The 22691-nt window shown below is 39.4% G+C and overlaps 1 protein-coding gene across 1 annotated transcript in view; it reads right to left on the minus strand.

The window, feature by feature from the left end:
• Window positions 1-22691, minus strand: part of ADAMTSL3 (ADAMTS like 3) — a gene marked incomplete at both ends in the record, with an annotated part of 187579 nt that overhangs the window by 22924 nt on the left and 141964 nt on the right. Inside the window, 8 exons of the mRNA XM_082004922.1 lie at window positions 1047-1175; window positions 1496-1623; window positions 3762-4842; window positions 9149-9302; window positions 10077-10256; window positions 10934-11126; window positions 12153-12282; window positions 19242-19528. Of these exons, the coding sequence (XP_081861048.1) occupies window positions 1047-1175; window positions 1496-1623; window positions 3762-4842; window positions 9149-9302; window positions 10077-10256; window positions 10934-11126; window positions 12153-12282; window positions 19242-19528 (2282 nt within the window). The remainder of the gene's footprint in view (window positions 1-1046; window positions 1176-1495; window positions 1624-3761; window positions 4843-9148; window positions 9303-10076; window positions 10257-10933; window positions 11127-12152; window positions 12283-19241; window positions 19529-22691) is intronic.

Raw genomic sequence — 22691 nt, forward strand, 5'->3', positions numbered from 1 at the left:
TAGGTCAGTTATACATAGAGTTGCCAAACTACAGTTGGAAAATATTACTTCATCAAAGAATTAGCCTTGGTACAACAGTGAATAGCAGAGCCACATGTCCTAATATATGTCAGCTTGGCGCCACTATTGTATGCAGAACTATTTGCATATATATATATTTCTATCACTACTCTGGTTCAGTATGAACACGCTTTCTGATATGCATTCCCCCAGCAGTACGAATGTGAAGGGCACACCGACTTCGCTGAAGTCTCCCTCTGCACTCAGTTGCCATGTCCGTTGTCATTAGCACTTCCACACGTCATCCTCAGCAAGGCACAAAAGGCTGACCTTAGCTTATGAAATATCTGACAGAATATTGCCGCTGTGAGTTGAATTTTACAATTAAATCTTAACCGATAGTAATGATGAGATTAAAGAGAAAATATCTACCTTTCCAGCAAAGGACTAGAAAATAAAATTTAACAGCGAACTGCTTAATGCATGTAGCTGCCGATTAGCATTAATGCTACTCCACAGATGTTGAGCTACAAAATACCTACATGCTCTCACGGCTTGGCACTTTTCTTTGTTTCCTTATTGCAGCTGCAGACCGATGGCTCTAAAAGGTAAGTTTACTTCACTGTCAGGTTTAAAGTTCTATTAAGCTATGGCTGGAGATTTCATTTTCAGTTTTAACAATAGTCTAGACATACGTGCATCTCAAATAGGGATAAGGAAAGTTGTCTGATGAGCAAGTCAGCTGGCCGTGCTTGCTATTGCAGCAAGATAGTCATTCACTCTGGTGGGCTTTAAGCTCTGTAGTGGAGCCTCAGAGCACTTCATGGAAAGAAAAGTACTTTTAAAGGAAACTCTGATTGAACATATGCATGTGTGTGTAAAATAAAATGACAGACAGAAAAGGAATAGGACTGCTGTGGGTGACATGCCTAATAAAAAATGACTAATGATCAATGGTTTTCTGCCTTTACTGGTAATTTCTTTCAAGATGTAAGGTAAACTTCTGATTCCAACATTACAAGGAACTTCAGTGCAGTTTTGCTTACCTTTCACTGGACATTCAACCATAATATTTGCTCCAATTCTTGCCACGATTGTACCTCCAACAACCGCCGAGAGACTGCTGGCTTCCAGATTTGTAACATTTAACACAGAGGACAAGATGGCAGGAATCTCTTTGAAATTAAAGGGATAATCAGTTTTAAAAGCTTTATTGAACTTTTAAATATAGATCCTGTATTTAAATTCATCAAGTTTGAAACAGAATTCAGTTTGCAAAGCAGCAGCCAGAAAACACAGTGGGATAGATACAAGCAGACCGAGTTCACACCTGCTGTGGTTTTAGGGCAACAAGACCATCTTATTGCTACCTATTAAATCAGGCAGAGTTTCATGGATTGCCAACAAAAGAAACTATTTCACATTGGAGTGGGGATGGGTGCTTACATATAAAAAAAAATATACATGCTCAATTCTGTGGATACCACAGTCTTACCTGCACGCAATAGCAATGATGTTTCCATATCAAAACCAAAGTCATTAACAACCAGGCACCCATATGCACCAAGTTCCTTTTGAGTAGGATTCTGAATCTGCACTTTTCCAATGGTGTCCAGAATCACGCTGCAGGATATTCAAGGAAAGACAAGGGTTACTACCCTGAGACAAACCCAGCTGAACGTTCTTGCGGGAGTTACGGATACAGCAGCAAAACTCCTTTTCAGGAGTTTACCGTTCTGGACCAGTGCATACGGTAACAGTTCTGTCTCCTCTTCGGGGACCAAAGGGGAGTGCCAAGGGATACATGCATGGAAGATTCTTCAGATATCCTTCTACAAAGCTGTGTCCTAGTTGCAGCCATTTAGAGGAGAGCGAGTTTGCTACTACAAACCAGAATCCCTCAGGAACAACAGCATGAGTAAATCAGACTACCACAATTAAAAGTATTAGGCTTGGCAAGAAATCCATCTCTCCAGAGCGAGCTTGGTTTTCAGCAGGATTGAGGAATTCACAAATGCACGGTCCAGTTGGACTTCCAGTCACTGTAGGTTGCAGGGTTTTGTGTGTGTGTGTTTGTGGTGGCTTTTGGCTTTGTATTTTAAATGTTATGATCATTAAAGCTAAAGTCTTCCACCAAAACCCCACAGGTGTCTAATACCTTGCCTGGCCTCTGCAGGGCAAGATATGAGAGAACCACAGGCTGGGGAAGAGGCTGAAAATAGCAGCCTGGACTTTTCCCCCCTTGTTACCTTTTTCTTAGCAGTAAGTTACATAAGTTACACCATATACTCATCACATCCAACAAACCTGTAGCTCTGGCATTCTCCCACACTGAGTACACTTAGAAAAGTAAGGGATACAAAAAAAACCATATTAAAAATACTTATGTCTCAACAAAACAAGCCACCTCATGCATGGCTCAGATATGTCCGCCTTCTACAAACCTGACAGATAAACAGCCCATTTACCTCCTCACATTCTTTTTCAGATGTAATGCTATCAACGTTACTGGCTTTTGCGTATACACACATATACATGGATTTGTGGATAAGAAAGCTTACTGTGAAAAAAATAGGCAAGAAACCTACTTTGCCAGTGTATCCCTTAACTGCAAGAATATCAGTCTGGGCTAAACTGAAGGCAATTTATGAAACTAGACATTAGGAATCAAACAGATACTCATGAATAAACAAAACACCATCGTGTCCAAAAAATGAAAGTATCACGTGCAACAAATTATTTGGAAATTATGCGTGTTTCACAAAACAAACATAACTAGTGGGAGCTACATGGTTCCAAAAACATTTACACTTTTAAAAATGGTTTCGTTTTGGTGTCTTTGCTTTAATTGATAGCCCTGCAGAAGTATATTTTTCTTGGCAGTGCGGTTAATCAGTTAAGTATGTTGAGAAATATCCAAAAGCGCCTTTATCATTTCAGAATCGTTTTTTTCATTATTCAAGAGCTAGCTGTAATTCCAAGGGGCTCACACAGGAAGTTAATGTTAATATTGTCAGGTGAGCTTCTAATTTATCAGCAGTAAAGTAAAAGTATTTGCTCAGTCTTGAGCAAATATCTGAATGTAGCACACGCTTGCTGTGCTTGTTCTTCAGGTATGGTTCTGAAGTATGATGGTAATATAGGTCCTTTATTATTTTGTATTCCACTGTCCTCAGCAGAATATTCATAAATTCTAAAGTATTGAAAGAAAAAAAATCCATAAAAGCTCCTTCTTTCTTTTTAAATCGATGTTATGCATCTACAGTTACACCTAAAGATTTACTGTGTTGAAGGATGAGGGCACCAGTGCTATTTTTCCCTCCTTAAAATGAGCAAGAACTAAGACTTCTTTTCATCTATACAATAGCAGAAGTTTTTAATGTGTTCCCACTGTATTTGGTATCTGAACGAATCCAATAGGCTTCAAATTGAGTATAAATCTGTCCATTTACTGATGCAGGTGGAATGATTATGGCGGATCACAAAATACAGTTAGGACATCCAAAATATTTCACCTAGTAAAAAAAGTCAATCCTCCCACATTACCGTCATGGAAATAGACACGCACTTAGATGTTAGTAAAGCCGAATGACAGACACTTGAAAGAAATAAAAAATTACTTTAAAAGATGGAAGGGTCAGTGTTCATTCTTACCTCAATTTTACAACAGTATGTGTTAATATTGCACAGCAGGGTGGATTTTTACAGTTGATAGTGACATAATAAGTCATTCAGAAATAAAAGAGAAGTTATTTACCTACCTCTCAGATGCTTTTAATGTCTCGCCATCTTTTGTCCACGTATACTTCACTTCACTAATACCAGCTGTTTCACACAGCAGATTGACAGCATGAGTATTCTTGGTCAAAAAAACTGTATTTCCAATTCGTATCGTTACTGTTTTGTTGAAGGAAACTTGAGGAATTTCCTTTTGCCTCATAATAACTGGAACCTTCTGGTCAAACAATAACTTATCAACAGTTTTTGTGCTGAATCGTTCAGATTCATTTGGTGATTTGCCTGTGAGTTTTGAGGCGAGTTTCTCATCCTGGGTCCCCTTCCATTTTTCAGTAGTTGCTTGTGGAGGTCTAGATAATTCAGCAACTAATTGGTAAATGACCTGGGATGCCAAGTCATCATTGACTTCTCCAGTTTCAATGAGCTGACTCATGTTCCTTATCAGTTCTTCAAACTGCACAGCATCCATGCTGTAGGCGCCTTGGAGAACTGCTGCCTCCAGTCGTTTATTCTTGAATTCACGAGAGCTGAAGTCTTCTGCTGAATTACTCCCAAAGGTTTCAAGATTTCGCAGAAATGGCTGATCATTTACTTGCCTGTCACCCAGATAGAGCTCATTTTTCTTACTCCACATTTGCCACATTTTGCTCATTTTATGCCATTTGGCCCCAAAGCTGTTGGCCTCATTGTGGTCTGTGTTACTGGTCTCACTGGCATGTTTTCGAAGATTTGGTGGTTCTATCAATCTGTTGTCAGTACCAATGAGTTTGAGCACAAATGTTTCATGCACAGAGCCTGCAATACACCGGTACACACCAATATCAGTAGCTTCAAGACTATGTATTTTCAGTGAGCCCGACTTAGTGATGCCAAGTCTTTTAGAGTTTTGTAAGTGTTGTCCATCTTTCTCCCACCGGATAAGTGATTTCTGGAACCTTCGTACAGGGCACTTAATTACAACAGAAGTTTTTGGAAGTAAGTAGGCTCGGCTTCCTATGGTAAAATTAATGCGCTTCTCTTGTCTTGTTTGAATATAGACTCGGTGAATACTGACAATCTGAGGTCCATGAGCAGAATACTTTTCTGGAAGCTTTGGTTTAATCTCTGAAGGAAAACAAAGTGTTGAAAAGTATCTAATCAGTGGCACTCATGCTTACAAAATCTGCTTTTCACAGAATACTTGACAGAGCTTTTCCTGACTTTGTTCAAGTCAGATTGCAACACGCTGAGCTTTTATCCGAGTTGCAAAAATATGAACAACACAAAACCATAACATTCCCCTGCTCCAGCCAAGAATTCTATTGCTTCTTCCCCAAAATCTCCCAACAACAGAAAGATACAGGCAACATATACCTATGTGAAGGACATAAGATGGCACACACATATGTGTATTTTATATAATATATTAACTTATACTATATATATATATAAAAAAAAAAACCTGTTATGGTTATATTCCCCATGTGTTTCCTACTGCTGCCTCAGAAAGGCTAGGCATGACGGGAATGGAAAAAGTGAATCAAAAAAATTTGAACACATTGTCACTTTCCCCACATTTGAGCACTGTCGAGTTGCAGAATGACCTAAATAAAACAAAACCTATCCAAAAAAGTAAGGCTCCCCTTGACTGTTATTCACAGTGTTGGCTGGCCATGCTGGTTGTCTGACTGAGTCAAGCCAAACTGATAGCAACATAGGAGGTGAAAGAAACAGTCAATGAAGACACAGTACATGCAGCAAGCAAAGCCACCCTGTAATCATTGGCTGAGGGTAATTTCTTTGGGTTGAAAGATGAGTTGCTCACAATGTTGCGCCAAGAAAGTAGAGAGGGAAGAGAGGAAAGAGAAATAAGTAAAAATTTGGAGAGGTTGAATATAATAATCAGATGAATTAACAAAAGCAGACAATAACCGCATAAAGCTTCATGCAGGCTGGGTACGGAGACACCCGGTATTACAAAGCTCCTCCTGCGTTGTACTGCAGGCACTTGGATGCTGAAAGGTTTCTCGGGAGCTGCCTGAATGAACACCACCACAGGCAGGCTTTCCCAGCAGCGGCTGGATGCGCACGCTGGAGACAACACAAGAATGACTGCAGTGGTTGGGATACCATGGTGTTGACTCACTGCTGGCAACTACTGTGCCCCACTTTGATCAGGAGACCTAATGTTGCTAAGAAAACACTAGGTAGGTGAGAAACAAAGTGCTGTAGGAGGTGTGGAGCAAGACCACGCACCCCCCAAGTTCGTTCCATGCTATCTGGAATTGGCCAGCTGGGAAGAGTCGGGAAACAGTCTGCGTTGGTGCTAGCAAGCGATCCAGTTGTGTTCGGTGACCCAGCCTTCTGGTATGTGACAGAGAAAAAACTCAGAGCCTGCAGAATGAGTTGATGAGCCAGGAAATGGACACACAAATGAAAACGTTTCTCAATGTGCCTGAACCTGAAATCATTACTACTATTCCACTTGATAGGTACATAAATAAAATGACAACTACACTGATGGCACACAAACGATATCTTAAAAACTGCATGCTTCTTATATGCATATGCTTCAAATACGCTGTGAAGAAATAGGTGAAAAGCTAAATGCTTCAAGCATTCAATAAGTGTGTACACGATATGAACTACACCCTAGAGTGCATTCTTATGCTTATAAAACAAAATGGTTATTTTCAGTGTTTTGGGTAATGAGTTCAGACCTGTGGGGATATCATGGTTTCATAATTACCCAGATTTTAAATGAGTATTTGTTATCCAGATACATGGTTCCCTCAACCATTTCACGTGGTACAACAAATAAATTGCTTTAGGCACTGAGTTTACTAAAATTATTAAAGTAGTGTCCTGTTTTTAATAAGTTATTGGGCCCCAAATATTTGTTTTTAGGGAAGTGTTCCAGTATTAAATCTTCCATTTCCAAAATCCAACTTACAGACACAGTAAGTGTAACTTTAAACACACAAATTAAAATACTTCAGGCTGTGCTCTGTTTACACTAGTTATTCCAACATGGAATTAAACCCAGTGCATACTTATAAATATGTTAACAAGTCTCATCCATTTCATTTTTAAAAAAAAGAAAGACCACTAACTCTCATTAGCAGGTCAACACTAAAGGGTGTGTATATTTTTACTGGTGACTGGTGAGCACGGCTAAGAGTGAAACAAAGTTCAGAGTTGTGGATGGCAGGCCTTATAAATATATAAGGTCATATGAATATATAAAGCTGCATAAATATGCATTTTCTAGATCCTTGGTATCCACCAGTCTCGCAGTGGCTGAAGTAATGGACTGTTTGGGAGAGGCTTTTTTCTACAAGGTAAATCTTGGTTAAGGATTAGATCGTGCCGGAGCCATTGGACCTCATTATCACCTGGTACAAATCCATCTGAGCCTGTGACCTCTAATGGTCCTCTGCGGCTTTAGCTGGGCGTCAGGTCCTGGTCACCTCAGGGCGAGACCGGTGTTATTTCCTATTTCTCAGAGCTCACAGTCAGGAATGTTTATGACTTAAATAGGGCTTATTAAGTAGAAAACAGCTACCATTACTAGTCCCATGGTAAAAGATTAAGTCTAAAAAGCCTCAGCACTGTCATGACACAGTAAAAAAGCTCATCTGAGCCACAGAAGCATCCTGAGGAAGCACATTCAGAAACGCCACTCCCAAAGGCAGGAACCCCGAACAGCAGACACGCCACGCACCAGGCTACCCTTCGCTGGGTGCGCTTCACTCCTCGCAGCTAGCCGTCTGCCCAACCAAGGGCCGTGCTACGTTCCTGCCTTGTACTCGCTCCCCATCCAAGGCAGCCTGGACCCGTGGCTGGAGGAGTAGCTGCCTCCTGCACGTTCCTGTGAATCCAAAGCCTGCCGCCGCCCGGGCTGCTTCTGCGAAACCCAAGCTGGCACTACGGGTACGGACACGTCCCACGCCTTCCCCTGCCCTCCTGTTGCGTAGCCGGGGAACAGGCAGGCAGACCCGAGCTGCAAGGGCTGCCGCGCTCCAAACGGCTGTGGGGGTGAAGGGAGAGGACAGCAACTCCCTTCTGTCACTTGGATCCGTACCCACCGGGTACAATCGCGTTCCCTCTGCAGCCCGCTGTTCCGGGCGCTGCGGTGGAAGCTGACAATGTAACTTTAATATCAGTCTGTGCTAACCAATTTGCAAACCAGCTACACTGCCATTCAACTATCCACAATTAATTAAATTCAGATAGATATGCAGCTCAAAATATTTTATTAAACCTTATGCCAAGGACATTCCTTAAAGTCCACAGGGCTTTATTTAAGTGGAGTTTTGAACCTCAGGATTTTGGCATGTTAATCTGAAACACAGGCCAGGAAAAGAAGTTTCATATTATGTATGAATCAGTAATTATTCTATTTCTTATTTTGTTTTGTGAATAATTTTTAAAGCAAAGCTTCAAAATGTATAAAGTAGCTATTTCTTGACAGCATTATGAATTGGGTCAAAACATGTCTCCCTCTGTGATCAAAACCAGGCCATTCATGAAGGCTTTTGGTTTCCCCCAACCTCAAAACTAAAAACTCTCCTTTCTTTTCAGCACCCCTCTCCAAACCTACACCGTAATACTCACCTTTGTAAAGGAAGGAGGGCACAGGTTCAGACATAAGGAGCCTGCATTTTGAACCGCCTATTCTAAATTACGGTATGTAATTGAACATACGCTATATCAGTAATGTATTTCCACTGGTATTACACACAGGCAGTTAGTTCAGCTACCGTCAGTACCATAACCTGATCGTGCCTAAATTGTACAATTCCTATAGACAATCTTTCTGAAAATATTTTTATATAGACAGTAATAAAATACTGGATTTTTTGAAGAGCGGCTGTACTGTCATCACTTCCTGCAAAGCTCATGAGACTGGGATTCTCATTTCTGCAAGGAAAGATAGAAATTACACCTAAAGTTATCACTGGCACAGAGTTTCAGGTTTTGAATTCCACCGTGCTAAGCGAAATGTCCAGTATAATACAAATGTACAGTGAAAAGACAAGCCAGAACTGGATTCTTATCTTTTCTAATGTCCTTTGTAATTTATACTCAATTTATGGATTTTTTTTTTCTTTTTTCCAGTTGGCATAGTGTAAAGGATAAAGGAAAAAATCAGATCAAATGTAGGTAAGTATGAGGGTGAGAGGTATGTACCATTAAAGTGTATTAAAAAACTACTTCTTCAGGTGATAACCTTTGTTTCTGACTGGCAGAAAAAAAATTTTTAAACAATCCTGTTATTACTGGTCTAGCAATTATGACATTCAGTTTATGCCAAATTAGTAATGTTGTGAAAGTACAGGGAGATGAGTGAATTAACCTGTATACAGATTTTTCTGTATAAATAGATCATTCCAAATCAGCAAGAAACTACATAAAGTAACACACTTACTGTTGCAGGCATTCATCTGACAAGACCTTACAAGCAGTGAAGGAGACAGACCACTACACATTGATCCATTTAATGTGACATATTGGCCCTTTGCTGTTAGGTTTTGGCAGGCAAGTTTCCTTCGCTGGATTCCAACACCGCAGCTTACTGAGCACTGTGAAAGGAAGGATGCAGTCAAACTAAACTTGGTGTCCCACGCCACACATGCTAATTTTAAACTAGTTTGTTTTGGTTTGGTTTGTGTTTTTTTCTCCTGAGAGAGTGCATATGCTCTAGTTCATAAGAATTAAACTCCCTTCACTTTTCCAGGCAATAAGAACACAAGATAGATAATTTGTTCCAGCAAGCAACTCAGGAACAGTTAAAATAACATGATAGTATTTCTTTATGTTCAAGCATGGGCAGAACAGAGCAATGAGATCTAGTATCTCAGAGAAACAATTCCGCACATTCTAAACAGTCTGTATCAAGTCTCTCCACCTCCTCTCCTAGTTTGCATTGCATGAACCTTTAACTGCAGCTTCTAACTTCACTTTTATAAATCTTTTTGAACAGGGAGTGGCAACAAGCTTGCCACTTAAATGGGAAAGGAGGAGGACATATTCCAGAATAATGCAAAGATTCACTTTTTGGAAGTGGTACTATGAAATAACTGAGAGCTAAACATGCCTGGTAGAATGCGTGCAGTACGTTACAGCTGGTCCTTCAGGAACCGAAACAGGGCTCAGGAAGGGGGATGCGATCAGTCTGGTTGTAGGCAAGGGTGCACAGCAACTGTATGCACAGTTTAGTCCAGGTACATGCCTTGTGAAACCTTCAGCTACCTTGTGAATTTATTGCTCCAAATATCTTATTCACCCAAGCAGAAATCTTTAGAGCTCATGCTGCAATTGAAGGTTTTGGTTCACCATTGTTGGGGGCTGCTCACCTTGGACCATTCTCCTACGACTAGCTGAGGAGGACAATCAACTTTTGCACATGGTTTACTAGTTGGCAGTTTAGGTTCCTGGCAGGTGTCATCAGAGTGCTTCAGGAAACTTCCATCTGTCAACAGCTGCTTACAGTACACTTTGCGGGTCTGAAACCCTCCTCCACAAGTACGTGAACACTAGGGAGAAGATGAGAGCATAGAACGTACACCTGCATGGACATCTGTGCTCACCCATCAAACTTATTTTACACAAACGCCGTAAGCCCCCCACCCTCCCCACCCCCCAGTTGTGCTCTCTTGAAAAATGACATCTACCTTTAATTAAAAAGCAAGCAACATGCAGAAAATGCTTCTCTTAAAATGTTTAGCTAATATATTAGAGATGATGAGAACCTAACTACTAAGTTAAAAAGTCACACCACCCGAATGCAATTAAGTAGAAGAAATCTTTAGGAAAAACACATAGATCTGCCTATGTCACACATCAGTTAATATACCTGGTGAGAGTTTAGGAAACTTTGACTTTGACAAAAAAAAAAAAAAAAAAAAGGCAGCAATGTCTCCGAAAGCCTGTTATTGCACTTGCAGAGCATAGAAAGAGAGGTGAGATCTGGAGTAACTGGTATCCAGTCATCTTCTGAAATCGTAAAAAGGGCTTTCCACCTCATCCTGTGACTACCCAGCGGCATAGTAGTCCAAAGTAGTACTTTTGACCCTGGATTACTTTGTTCTAATGAAATCAATTGAAACACTTAACATACCAAAGTTTAGGGTCTACCTTCCATGTTATTCCACCTAGAGAATTTCAAGTACCAGAGGAAGACATTTAAACTATTTCTGTAAGCCAGTCATACCTGTTGCCATTCCTCAACATGCCAAACAGGGGGACAATCAATCTGGTTACAGGCTTGTAAAGAATGAGGTTTTTTGTCTCTGCAGTCTTCAGCAGCAACAGCAGGTCCTCCTGGCTGCTGGCAGTACACGTCCCTCGTCTGTATCCCAACTCCGCACGTAGCTGAGCAGCGTCTCCAGGGGCCGCTTTGCCAACTGTTCCAACAACACAGCCAAGAGCCCACAGTTTAGCAATTCCCTTCAGACGGGGGAAGGAGCACTCATACCCAAAGAGCACCTAGCAAGAAGTAACTGAAGGCATCGTTACTGATAGATGGCTAAAACGTCCCTTTGCTTTGGTTGTAATGCAAAATTATCAACTAGATTGAAGAAATGCAGAAGTTATTCACAATAAAGGAATAAAGAGTCATTTTCAGACAAATTCCACTCCAGCATTTACTTTTAGAACACTCATTAAAAAAACCAGCCTGCTGGGGTTTAAATTTATAAATGTAAATATGTAAATAGACCTTTCTTACATTTACAGAACTTCCTTTAAATGTGTATATGTTTTCTACAAAACATCCTGTTCCTGTTAACTTCTTCCCTACATTTTGCAAGAGGAGGTTTCTGCAAAAATGTAGAAACAATATGCGAAGGATCAGGGATGTCAGAGATCAAAAGTGGGTAAATAAGGCAGCGCAAGTCAACATTTCACATATGGCCCTTTCAAGTGACCAAATTAGCTAGGTTTTCTTGGATTTAGACTAGGTTTGTTCTTTTCCCAGGATCTTCAAACAATAGCCATAAGAACTATGTGGGGCTACTAAAGAAGCATGAGATTAAAGTAACTTTAAATCATAATTTCACTTTTTTTTCAATCAGTAAGGATAGAAAGTAAATATTCTCTGGGTTTTTCTGTGAAATTGCCCTAAAATTTTCCTTGTACCACTAGAAGAGTTAAGGCTGTTTTTCCAGCCCTGGCAAACATCTACAAAGAGGAGATTTATTTCAGAAAATGTTCCCTATTTTATTAGTGAGATGTGAAGAGTGGAAAAGGAGTGAACAAGACCAAAAAAAAAATCCCAACCCCAAAACCTTGTTAAAGACAGAAGTAGTGAAATTCCATCCAAAAGCAAGACCACAGTCCTGCAATCTGAACCCTTTCTGAGAAAGCCAATGTTTATTTAAGCCATATTAACCATTTCTCTGCCACACTATGATTTCGTTATGGCAGCGTACCTCGGAGGGCAAAGCTTCGTATTGCAAGTACGAGTCATCGGTGGTGGTCTCTTAGAATTGTCACACAGGCTTTCATTGACTGCTTGTTTTGTCTCTACATGCAGACACATTGCAATGGCTTCTTGTATTCCTGGATTAAAAAGGAAAACACTCATGAAACACTGAAGATGGAAGAGATTTCTGTAAAGCTTACTTCTCAGTGAAAAAGTTCCAAACACTGAACTCAATGGCAGGCTTAAAATTAACTTTTCAAGTCATAAAGAACACTGAAATAGTTTATATAATACTCAGAAGATATTTGTGAATTATATGCAGCACTTCTGTGGTATTTAAAAGGCTTGATTTGACATTCTACCTCTCAAACCAACAGGCAATAGGCTTCTCTGTCCACTATCAGACGCTACATCTGCCTGGTTCTGTAATGTTCTCATGCCAACTACTAGTTTCATTGCCAAAATCAAGGTGAAAGTGATTCCTTTTCATTTACCTTGACTTTAAGGAGCTAAAGATCTCCTAATTTAAAAAAAAAGGCAAAAAACTTGCAAAACTATAGTCAGGAGAATGGCTGACTAAACATAGAACCTTTCTCATAGGGGCTAAGAGAAGCAATAGTTTTGCTGAAGGCAGCAAATCTGTCCCAGCCTAGAGCTTTCCTCACTCATGACCATTCTTGGCACTTTCTGTTCTGCAGCTCTTGCTACCTGGATCTTATTACTGAAGCATGAAAGATTACTAATACTCACATTTCTATGAGTCAAAATGAAACGTAATATAAGTTTGCTTTAGAACAAGTCAGCTTAGCGAATATGCATTTTGTGAACTACTTTTATTTTAAACCTATGTAATTATCCAATTTTATATATCGTACTTTTTAGTATGAAAGCCTTGCTCAATTTCAAGGCTCACTTGCATGCACACGAAAGACAAGATTATTTGTGATGTACTTGGGGAATCTGTGTATCTAGGACATTCTATAGCAATGCTAATGATCATAACCCTGTAGAACAAAAAAAGCTCTGAAATAATAAAATACCTATTTTGTTGTTTCCAGGTAAAAATGGCTTTTGAAGAGTCACAGTTTAAAGAATGTAAATCCATTTCCTTCCTATCTCCAGTGGTTTTGTAAGGAAACAAACTTGCTTTCAGCAGCAGGTTATATGTCTTTTCTTATGACCAACTTCTAAAGCTTCAAAGGGAGTTGCATTTTTAACTAGAGACCTTCACTAATCACTTCATGGTATCACGTATGACATTACCTCAAACATCACCACTGTTGTTACACCAAGACTACTACAGCTATTCCTGCTTCTGTGTCAACTGTGCATGATGACTGGTTTCTTAGGATCAGAAAGGTTTCGGTTGGAAAAAACGTTTAAGACCATCGAGTCCAACTGTTAACCTACCACTGCCAAATCCACCACTAAGCCGTGTCCCCGAGCACCACTGTCTTGGCACTATTGATCACTAGCCATTCGGATTTCAGCGGGCTCGATGAAATATCCTACACTGAAAGTTTCATCTCCATGCCAATGGTCCAAATTTCTCTCTTTTACAACACATTCATGAGCACTGTCATTCTTTTCATAAACGAAAGCTGTTCCTTCCATCTATAAACAATTCTGATGTAGTCCAGCGTATCAGCCAGCCCAGGCCACAATCCTTCTTCGCGACACTTGAACCAGTCCAACTATTTCAGACGCGTCAGCAGGAATAGACCAGCAGTGATTTTCACAGTAAGGAAGATTCCAATTTCTTTCAGGCTCTCTGGTACACCTCTTGATCCCCTCTGGGACTCATTTTCAGTTCAGAAAGACCTTGTTATATAAATGTTTTGACTACATCTACAAAGTGATGAGTTTTTAAAGGATGGAAGACCTGGCCTTAGATATGATTGACAACCTATTCGGTTCTCTTATATCAAAGTATTGATAATTACATTAACATAGAACACACGCATTGAGTAAAACATATTTTATTAACAGGGCTGAGAAGAAACCTTTAACAGCAAATACCATTACTATAATGCAGACAAGAAAATTGCAGAAAAAAGACGAACCGGTAAATAAACATGGTTTCTAGAACTCTACTATTTTATTCCAGACTGACAACCAAGGGAATCAAACATTTTCTGTCCAATCAATCCCCATGTGTTTAACAGGAGCAGCTTCCCTGACCCCTTACGTAGGAAACGCACATCTGACTGCCTGCCGGAGAGAAATAAAGATTTAGAAATCGTGTTCTGGCAGAAAGAGAATGACGTTACCAGACAAGCAATCAAGCATAGATCAAGCATCCATATAATCTCTACTTTAGGTCAATATCTACCCTATGCCACCAACCTGCAGTTTCGCTGACCTCACCATGCTCCTGGGGGAAAACCACACGCAGAGGTGATGTTACTCTGGAACAGGTTGCGATAAGTAATATCTTCTTAATATCCCACACAAAGGAGGGGAAAGAAATGAGATTCCTTTCAGACCATCTAAGTCGGCAATAATCCCACGGGAACCTTTCATCTCAGTGTTATAAAAACTGAATTGGCCAGCCAAATGAACAAAAGGCCTGTCATACCAGGTGATGGTTTGTGACTGCAACTTGCCACCTGGAGTTCATTAAACCACTTCTGCCTTGCAGCATGACCTACCTAGCTTTAATTGCGTTACCAGAAGAAAAGGTCGATATGTGGTGTATCTTTCATTTGACTTAACTCCAGGGCACAAACTGCAGTAGTGATACCGCCCCAACAGGGACCTTACTGAAAGAAAAACGGCACCCTATTTTGATGCCGTAAGTACAAAACAGGTATCTAAGAGTTGTTAAAAACATACCACGCACTACCTTCCTGTTCCTTGGTTCTCAGTTCACGGACTCTATTCAACAACTAACTACACTTAACTGATGCAGCATTTGCTTGAATTTAACTGTCAAAATATCTTGACAATTAACCAGATTTCTCACCCCAAACTATAATTTTACATTATTTGGGAACTTCAATCACTGATAAATTTCTTACTCTATGTCAATTGGAAAATGGAAAAATCTATTATTCAAACAAGCAAAGTTTTATATGTATTACTTTCTTGGCTTATAATATAAACATAGTAGATAATTTAACTCAAACATTATGTATGCAGCAGGGAGCATTAAGTATTTTTACAGTAATCTGATGCACTATTGTAGTAATTATCCTACTATTCAGTGAAATAGAATCTTTTCTATTTTAACCCAGCATTCAAACCACATACATTTACATTCTTTTACAAGCTTTTCTGTGCACTGAAATATACAGTGCCTTAAACTGTGTTAAAAGATCAGAATGCTCAAAAAAAGCCCAGACTTTTGGTTTCTGCCTTTCTTAGAATACAGAGAAAACGGGGTGGAAAGTTGCTGTGCAAATGGTAAGAGCGTGGACCTGTTCTCTATACCTGGAAGAAGAAGGACAGTCATTTATTTCTATCAGACAGTCTCAGTTTGGTGACTGCTTAAAAATATGTATTATCAGCTGAAAAAACTTAGAAGAAATGTCAAGTCCTACCTATGCTTGTACCTCTCTGCAAATCTATTGAAAATGGCAATGTTATTTATACTCCTCCTGTAGAAGAGTACACAGCGTCTGCAGTTAATGGAAGTAGTCATAGGAGTAACCCGTTATCAAATTGCCTACAACACTATTGCAAATGCTCTCAACTTTATATGCGAGTCTCAGAATGGTCATTGTTTTTCTTAAGAGCCCTTAAATTTGGCTAGAATCCACTGATTTTCTAAGAATCTCAGGTTTCTTATAAATAAAATAGTGAACTTTTAGCCATTATGGTCCAGACAAAAGCCTGAAAACACAACTTGACTGCACCCTAAATCTTCCACAGGCTATAGAGGAAACAACAGGAAGTGCATATGTATTTGTTGTTTAATCTCACTATTTCTAACCCAATGTAATGACTTTGTGGGGGCCCGAATCATAGTTTTTGAAGCATGTGGAATATAAATAATAATAATTAACCACTGAAATAACAAAATCTGCCTCTTGCAATTAAAGGTATTTTTAAACAGGGACCCAGAAAATGTTCAATTATTTTTTTAAATGGAAAACTTCCCTTTAAAATATTGTAGAGTAGTTAAATGATTGACAACACTAAAGAAATAGTACAGATTATAAAAAACCCATTTCCATTTCTTTTCCTCAGGCTTACTCTTTACTCTGATAACAACAATTACTTCTCACTGACGATATTATGAAAATTAAAGTTATACTTATGTTGGGGGCATTTGCATCAGGGCCAAAGTTCTTCAGATTAAAAAAAAAAACAAAAAAAAAACCACAAAACATTCTGGGAAAATGAGGGCAAATCCTGAGATCCCTGAGCACACAGTTGGCTTATTTTCAGTTTGGGATTTCTCAGTCACTGAAGACAAAATAGATCTTTAGCTTTCAGGATGGTTACAGAGTTTCCTATGGATGTTAAAGGTGACGTCTGCCTCAATTAGACTGGACAAATTTTATTTGCACTCATGGAAGGATTGATGAAAGCAGCATTAATTATGCTAACAGGCATAACTCAGTGTAGGAGTCCTCAAAAGCAGTAATTTTTATGGCACCCAATATGCTGCATGACAAGCCACACAGATTTGGTGCAGAAAGCACACAAAACGACCAGAGACTTGTGTTACTAATGCTCTAGAACCCGCTGAATACGATGAACTGGACAGTAAAGACGACAGAGCGATCTGCAAGGCATTATCAAACTTCTCTGCAATTCTAATACCCCAAAACCAACGTTTCCATCTGCATTTTTACATCTGCTTTGGAGAGGGACTAGAGGAGAGTTTGCATTAGAAGTCTAGTCTGTATGAGGATTTAAGAAAAGGTGCAAGTGACAAGCACCGAAACAGAGATTCAGTCCTTGCTCAAACAGTGGCTATAAAGCTTCCAGCCTGCTTAGACCCTGCAGACTTTTCCCTCATTCAGAAAGAGTCAAGCACTAAGAAATGGGGGTAGGGAGTTCTGAGGATACAGAAATCCACAGGAATTTATTTTAATAGCCACTGCTAGATACATACATAACTAGAGGAAAAAGTACCTAATATAATTTACATTACACTGGGATATTCCAAACTCAGACAACATTTATTTCTTGTAACGAAAGAGTTCATCTAATTGAAATGAGATTTGAACATAAAACCTAGCAGAAATGGATCAGCTCCTTTGAACTACACAATGGAAAAATAGTAGACAGTGAGATCATTAGTTAGTACACTGCAATAAGTTGGAAACAGAAGAGATGTCTGGTTCCCTTAAAACTATTTATCGGCAGGTAATTTTTGGTCTGTTTGAAAGCCTTTGCCAAGGCAGCAAGATGACCAGAACTGATAGAAGGAAAAAAATCACTGCTACCTAACTAGCATAACAGTACATGGACTTCTGAAGCTGTTCATTGATAAAATATCCTGACAACTTCCCACATTTCCCAGGAGCATCACATAAGAAAAATGTCTAGACATAGTACCAATGATACCACAGAAGTCTCCATAACACAACCAGTGCAACTTTTTATGTGAACGTTTTTGCATGGACAAACCCACACACAAAGATGCAGGCAATGCAAACATGCACATGTGCAATAGCAGGCAAAGCCCAGAGATTATTTCAGCCCAGAGATCTGCTGGTGTCCTCAAAACTCAACAACTTTGGAGTTTTAGAATACCTCTGACAAAGACAATTGGCTAAAAAGCAGTCATAAAGTGGATTTAAGATGCAATGGAATACTTGTGCATTACAAAAATCTGTTGAGATATAAAAAAAAAAAAAGAGAACTACAAATTCAGCAGTAATGAAAGCCTTGTTTCTGCTTCAGAGTACAATTTCCTTATTTCTAACAACAATTCCCTCATTAAAATGAAGAAACGGAACACTCAGTCACAATAGCTGTCATTACTGTGTCACCAAGTATATGCTTGGACTATAGCCTCTATATTGCCACTATATTGGCAAGGACAAGCCTGACCTTGCCAGTCAAAATGCCCACTGAAGGTAGTGGAGGGAATGGGATGCATCAGCTTTTGTGATCACCTGGGCTGCTATTCCTATGGATCAACCCCATCAGTAAACACCAGTAGTAAATGATCAAGGAGGCACTTATCAGTCACTTACCATCCTGCGATAGCATTCTAGGGCATCCCCCCCAGCTTCTGTCTTCAAGGTTTGAACTAGTGAAGAGTACAAAGGAGGCTGCTTTCGGTGAGCTCTAGACTGGCTCTCTGCTTCCAATTGTTTCTGTTCTCCCCTTTTCTACATTTTTTATTTCTTCTATGGGTACAACTGTCTTCACTTCCCACTGATGTCATCAGTCCTGTCATATATAGGTGTGTTCACAATTCCACTGCCTCCACTTAACACCTAATAACTCACTTGTGTTCAGTCCCAAAGTACAGTATGTAGTAGCAACACCAGCAACCTTGTCTAGTAACATGTACTTAGGACGACAGGGAGATTCGATTACATCCAAAAAGGAACGTGCCTAACTACTTGCAGACAGATGTATGGCACACAGTTCCTATCAAGTGATATACCGTACCAAGACCTAAACAAACTCCTGTTTGATCTTCATGCCGGTCAGACTGAAAGCAGGTCTCCCTAATTACAACTTTGTATACCTACTGTACTGCAGAAAGCAGCAGCATTTCGGAAGATAAGGAATAATTAAATGGGAATTTTTCTCTGAAACAATACACTGTTGATTCCTAGAAAAAGAAAGGTCATCTAAACATGCCCGTCACTGACACATTAAACCTGCTGGCACCACCAACTGCCTGGCAGCTGAGACTCCTGCAGCAACAAGACTAAAGCAAGTTGCTGTATCAACAACTTCTTGCACCTCACTTAACCAAATAAAGTTGGTGTTTGACCACAAGATATAAAGGAAACACAGCAGTTTGAAATACTCTATGGAAAACCTAGAAATAAGTTAAAGCTTGAAGATGCATGTTTTCCCAGAGATCAACATAGCTAATTTTGGGGAACACTAGCAGAAGACTCAACAATATCAAACAATGCCAAATTCTTTACAACTCAGGAGAAAGAAATAAAGGTACCTCCAAGACATGTGGCTGAACAAGGGGTAAAACCAATGTATTCCCAGTCATAAATCACACTGCCATCTTCAGCATGTGAAAATTCTGGTGTGTAGGGGACAGGATCACTGTCACAGGATGCCTGGTGACAGACTCGTTCTGTTGGTGGCTTCACATCTTCACATTCCTCCTCAGGCAGTTCAACCTCAGTCTGAGTAAATGCAAGAAGAATTCGGCACTTCACATCTCGCACCTGTATGCCATTGCCACATGTAGCACTGCATGGAGACCAGGGTTCAGGAATAAACCTGCAAATAATCACAGCACAGTAGAAACACTGTCATTTTATTGCATAAATGAATATGTGCCTGTGTGTGCACAGTTAAAAAACAGCTAAGAGACATAAATGTATGCTTATACACAAAGCAGACAATACATAATACTATCTGATGCTTAAATAGAATGCATAAGCAAGTGCCTTAAGTCTTTCACTTGCCTCTCATCCCAGACTATTTCTCAAAATTCACGAAAGATGATGTACGAAAAGAGGAGAAAGAATCATGAGGAACAGGGAAAGCTGTATCCTTTTTTGGGGAGAAAGGACATAATCCAAATCTTTTCTCAAGTTCTTTCAGTAGAAAAAAAAAGGAGAAACTCCATGAAGACATTTCTATACAACATGAAACAGCTCCCCAGGTATGCAGATTTTGGCATATGCCAAAAGTATATTTGCAGTATGCTTAAATCTGAGAAAGGCCATCACGTTATGTTATACTAATAATCAGAAGAAAAGCACTTTTCAAATCTAGCTATGTCCAACGCACCCCACCACAGGCTGCTGTTCAGATTAATCTTGTAAGAAGCATCTCATCTTCAATAAAGAGGTCTAACCAGCTCAAGTCAATAATCCATCATTTTTATTATGAAGCATTTATGCTCCTGATGAACTATAGTAAAATCTTATTTTACAGATCATGAATTTACTGAATAAAAGGAGGTTTTAGTCGATAATATTCTCTGACTTCAAGGGCCATATTAATATCTGATAGTAATTTTCAAAATGGCACTAGAGCCAAGGCACTGAATTTCATTAATAAAGACATCCTGAGTGGCTCTGGGATACAATTTATAAGAAATCAAATACAGAGTTTCATAGAACATTTTTCCAAAAGGTTGCAGTTGCTTGTTATTATAAGTCCAAATGCAGCTGATGATCCAAACCCAAATCGGAGATATAGGAGGATATATTTGACCAATGCTAAAAATGTATTTGGAAGGAAAAATCCAAATTAGGATTCATAGATTTTCTCCTTATCTTTGATTAAGAATTATCTTTCCCTTTACTGCAGGAAAGCTGCCCTTAGAGATACAAGAAATGTTGTCTAAGACAAAAAACAGTATTTACGCTCTGCATACACAGTAAGCAGAGAAAAATGTCAACACAGTGTGGTTGATTCTGTGGACAGTTTATCATCCTGAGCCAATAACCTCTTGCCAGTATATACAGAGGAAGAATCAAATAGAAGACCGGAGAACAGATGAGTGGCTAACCCATGAGGATACTCTTAACTTAATCCTTGAGGTAGTCACTCAAGCTGTGTTTGGGATAGACCCCAAGAGAGTCTCCTGTGGAAAAGACTATTCTCATTTCCAATGAAGGTTACAAGGTAACAGGTTATTCTTTAAGGAGATGTTGATGAAATACCTTTACCACCCTACTATGAAGATAAAGATGTCAAAGCCTATCACTGCAAAGTTTCCTTGAACAGAGCCTCAAAATTTCAGTTTGAGCTCCCTGATCCTTGACAGACTTCAGTAAAGGGCACAGTATCCCCAGCTCTGCCCGAAACCAAGGAAAACTGCAAGTGCTCATCACTTCCCCGGTCAGACTACCTTTGAAGTAGATGACCAGAGTGGTTTTTATTGCAAGAGTATTATCAAAACGGTGGATGATTGTGTCCTACAGTGATAAAATCTGAGTAAATGCCATGCTGGTGCAACCCCACAGCCCATCAAGTCCAGTGGCACAGCTGGCAGGGGTCAATGTCCAGATGCTTTTGATAACAAATTTTAACTGAACATCTGTGGGAAAAGCTGCAAAGGAAGGATTTCTCTTGCCCCCAGCAGATAAAATCAGCTTAATCCTGAAACATCAGATCTCACAGTCTTCTTAAAGACAGCCACGCAAACTACCTACGGTAGCCAGGGCAAAATCACCCTCATCCAACAAAATGCTTAGGTACGTGCCTAACTTTAAGCATATTAGCAACCCTTTGAAGTCAATAGGGCTATAATGAGTTCAGAGTTAAACTTGTGTTTAAGTGCTTTATTGGACCAAGGCTATTGTGCATAGGCTTAACAAAATCATTACTTTCCTCTCCTTCTGTGAAAAAACAAAAAGTCTGAGTCCATTTGTAGTTACGTACCTAATTGGAAAAATAGAACTGATGGACATTTGTAGTTGAAAAGAGCTAACTAGCATTCTGACCGCACCTAACAGTTTACAGTCTGAAAGCAAGCAACTTTTTTTGGTAAAAATATGACAGCAGCATACCAGAAATTAGTGTTAGTTTTGTATACTGTTAGTTGAGTGCATTAAAACATTCCAAAAATAACGTATGATGCATTCTTTTGCAATCCTGTATAAATGAAAGGAAATTTTGAACCACAGCAATCCTTTCAATTAATTTATAAAGAAACTCATAAAATTCTAAGCATTTTTTCTCTGACTTATAGCAAGCATGTATTATAATTGAAGTTTTCCCGTTGAATGTTAGTGTCTGGTATTTTTCAGTGACATGCAAGTTAAAAAAAACCCACAACTCGAAATACCTTCTATGCTACCTTGGCATTTTCTAAACCAGTCACATGACTGTTTAGCTATTAAAATCCTGAATTATAGAACTTTTCAAAGGATGACCATGTTGAAGTCACACTTTAAGTACCTTCAACAGAAGCCAATGGAGACTGCCACTACCAAATTAGAGCAAGGAACTGGCTGGACAGTGACACACCTCCAGGGGCTGACATTGTATCTGAATTTTGAACTCGGGCAGATTATTTTTTATTTTTTAACATATGCACAACCAAAGCCTGTGACAGATCATTAAAGCAAACTTCATTAACCTCTGAAGCGACATAGTTTTTACTCGGTGGCATTTACAGCACACACGTGGCAATGCTTTGAACACAATACTTCTCCGAAGACATTCAGCGTGTTCTCAGGTAGGGATTAAGAAGCATCAAAGCCCGTGTATTATGATGCCTTGCAGATCATCAGGAATTTATAGAGGAATGGATAGGATGGTTGTAACTGAAAATTTTCTGAGATCTTTAGCTAAGTTTGTCGATGAGACTTCTCTTCTGATTAAAAAAAGGAAAAGAATGGAAAAATGCAAATCCAAGCAGGCACAACTTTTCACAACCAGCCTTTTTGTACAGTCATTCCTCCCAGTGCAACATAGAAATCAA

This window comes from Phaethon aethereus (genome assembly GCF_964289735.1).
Source record: "Phaethon aethereus genome assembly, chromosome: 12".
Taxonomy (NCBI): domain Eukaryota; kingdom Metazoa; phylum Chordata; class Aves; order Phaethontiformes; family Phaethontidae; genus Phaethon; species Phaethon aethereus.